The sequence below is a fragment of the Otolemur garnettii genome, unplaced genomic scaffold (genome assembly GCF_000181295.1).
Source record: "Otolemur garnettii isolate 467f Iridium unplaced genomic scaffold, OtoGar3 scaffold00019, whole genome shotgun sequence".
In the NCBI taxonomy this organism is placed as follows: domain Eukaryota; kingdom Metazoa; phylum Chordata; class Mammalia; order Primates; family Galagidae; genus Otolemur; species Otolemur garnettii.
Window position 1 is genome coordinate 27,277,993 of NW_003852414.1, and position 2,697 is coordinate 27,280,689.

General features: G+C 43.5%; 1 protein-coding gene across 1 annotated transcript in view; it reads left to right on the plus strand.

The window, feature by feature from the left end:
* IDI1 (isopentenyl-diphosphate delta isomerase 1) overlaps window positions 1-2,697 on the plus strand; it is an 8,172-nt gene that overhangs the window by 3,009 nt on the left and 2,466 nt on the right. The window contains 2 exon segments of the mRNA XM_023511330.1: window positions 1,714-1,889; window positions 2,580-2,683. Of these exon segments, the coding sequence (XP_023367098.1) occupies window positions 1,714-1,889; window positions 2,580-2,683 (280 nt within the window).

The window sequence follows — 2,697 nt, forward strand, 5'->3', positions numbered from 1 at the left end:
AAAAAAAAAATTGAGGCTACTAGACTTTTCCTTTTCACAGTATTTTTCTTTCTGATTTCTTGTTTTAGTCATATAATGTTACTTTCAGTTTTTTGCTGTTAATATTACGTTGGCTGTCATGGTCATCACTGACTTCCACACCCCTCCACACAAACAGCCCGTCCTAGGCCATACTTATGTTTAGAATTTTGTTTTAAACACATTGCTTACATCCTCTATATGGTGGACTCCACTGAAAGTATTTCAGTAAAATCTATATATTTGAAAGAAAGTCACATGTAAAGTAGACCTCATAGAACCTTCAAAATACACTGTGTGGAAAAATCAGAAACATTTGAGGATGTTCTGTACAAAAGGTGCCCTGCAGGAGACAAAGGTTAGAGAGCTTAGAAACTAACTGCTGGTATAGGGGGTGAAAAGTGTGAGTCAGAATGCAGCAAGTGCTTTAATAAGTGCTGGAGATCCAACCGCCATGGGAACTATTAATTGGGGTTGAGAAAATTAAGGCTCATTACACTGAGGTGGGGATGGGCTTCCTGTTTCTATGATGGCCTATGAGCTAAGAGTGTTTGGGTTTTTTTTTTTTTTATTTTCATCTGGTTGGAGAAAAATCAAAAGAAGAAAATATTTTTTGACACATGAAAATTAGATGAAGTTCACATTTCAGTATCCATAAATATTTATCAGAATGTAGCCACCCCGAGTGTACACATTGCCCAGTTTCAGATTGCTTAGTTCATCCATTGTGTTGTCTCAGTGTTACAAATGCAGGGTTGATGCTATCTGGCCCTTTATAGAAAAAGTGTGTGGCACATTATCACATATGAATTAAGTTTCTCCTGTTTATCTAGAATGGTATTGGCTCTGTACTGCCCTGGAGGAACTGACAAAACAGTCACACAAATCATTTTTTCTGATTAGGACCCTGGGTTGAGAAAGATGGGGATAAATCTTACCAGGACATTGGTAAAATGGTTATAGACCATTTGGCAGATGAATTACACCTTGAAAAATAGATCCCAGCCGAGATTGAGCAACTAGGCAGAGGCAGGGAGAAGGGAAATGCTATTGTCAGAGAAAGAATAGAAAGTTAGGTCAGGACCAAACCACAGCTGGACAGATTCCTAAGGAACGAAGTGTGCAGAGGGAGGGGATTGACTGTCATGGGCTGCAGAGGGCAAGAGTTCTGAGGGGTGGCTCAGCACCTGTGGCTCAAGTGGCTAGGCACCAGCCACATACACCTAAGGTGGCGGGTTTGAATCCAGCCCTGCTCACCAAAACAACGATGGCTGTAGCCAAAAAATAGCCAGGCATTGTGGTGGGCACCTGTGGTCCCAGCTACTTGGGAGGCTGAGGCAGGAGACTCTCTTGACCCCAAGAGTTGGAGGTTGCTCTGAGCTGTGATGTCACAGCACTCTACCCAGAGGGATAGCTTGAGGCTCTGTCTCAAAAAAAAAAAAAAAAGAGCTCCAAGGGGAACATGGAGCTTGGCATCTAGGAGGGAACTGTGATGAAAGGCAGAGAAGCATCTGGGGCCTACCAAGGTAGGGGGTGGAGAGTGGTGAGACACCAGGGGATCAGCAGCGTGGTTTCTCACCTTGGAAAGGGCCATTGCTCATGGGGCTCAGAGAGCTGGACTCACTACCCACTGAATTGAAATGGCATTCAGACAAGCATAATATAACAAATGGCCTTTGTCTTTCCTTCTAAAAGTAGTGTTCTAGGTCAGATAAGACATTTTTTAACAATGCCAGAGATAAATACTAACCATCTTGATGAGCAACAAGTTCAGCTCTTGGCAGAGATGTGTATCCTTATCGATGAAAACGACAATAAAATTGGGTCTGAGACCAAGAAGAATTGTCACCTGAATGAAAACATTGAGAAAGGTACTGTTCTATGATATTCTTTGTTAAAAAGTGATCTACCTAGGCATTTCAGGTTAGCTGAGAAAATTACTCTGGCAGCTGTTTTTTGTTGTTGTTATTTATAAACGAGTCTCACCTTGTCACCCTTGGTAAAGTGCCATGCATCATAGCTCAGAGCAACCTCCAGCTCTTGGGCTTAGGTGCTTCTCTTGCCTCAGCCTCCTGGGTAGCTGGGACTACAGACACCTGCCACAACGCCAGGCTATCTTTTGTTTGCAGTTTGGCCAAGGCCAGGTTTGAACCCACCACCCTCAGTATATGGGGCCAGCAACCCATTCACTGAGCCACAGGCACCACCCACTCTGGCAGTTCTTAATGATGATATGAGTTTGGTCACAGTTTGGTGATTAGTCCTAACATACAGTACTTGACAGGCCCCTGATTCTTCCTTCCTAATACTGGAGAGTGTCATTTCCCCAGGTGTACAACATTGACCAGGCCTGGGCTAGCTAAATGTCCCTGAGAGGAAGCTTGGCCAGCAGTAGCATGGCCAACAAGGTCACCAGGTCCTCCCTACTGAGGTGTCAGTCGTCTTCCCCACCACAGCCACATGCAAAAACAGCAGTAGGTTACTAACATTACTCTGAAACACAGGGGAGTCGGGCAAATAACTGGTATTTTAAGACCTAATTGTATTTCTTTTGCTTTCAGGATTATTGCATCGGGCTTTTAGTGTCTTTTTATTCAACACTGAAAATAAGCTGCTGCTACAGCAGAGGTCGGAGGCTAAAATTACCTTTCCAGGTGAGTTTACTTAATGAACAATGTT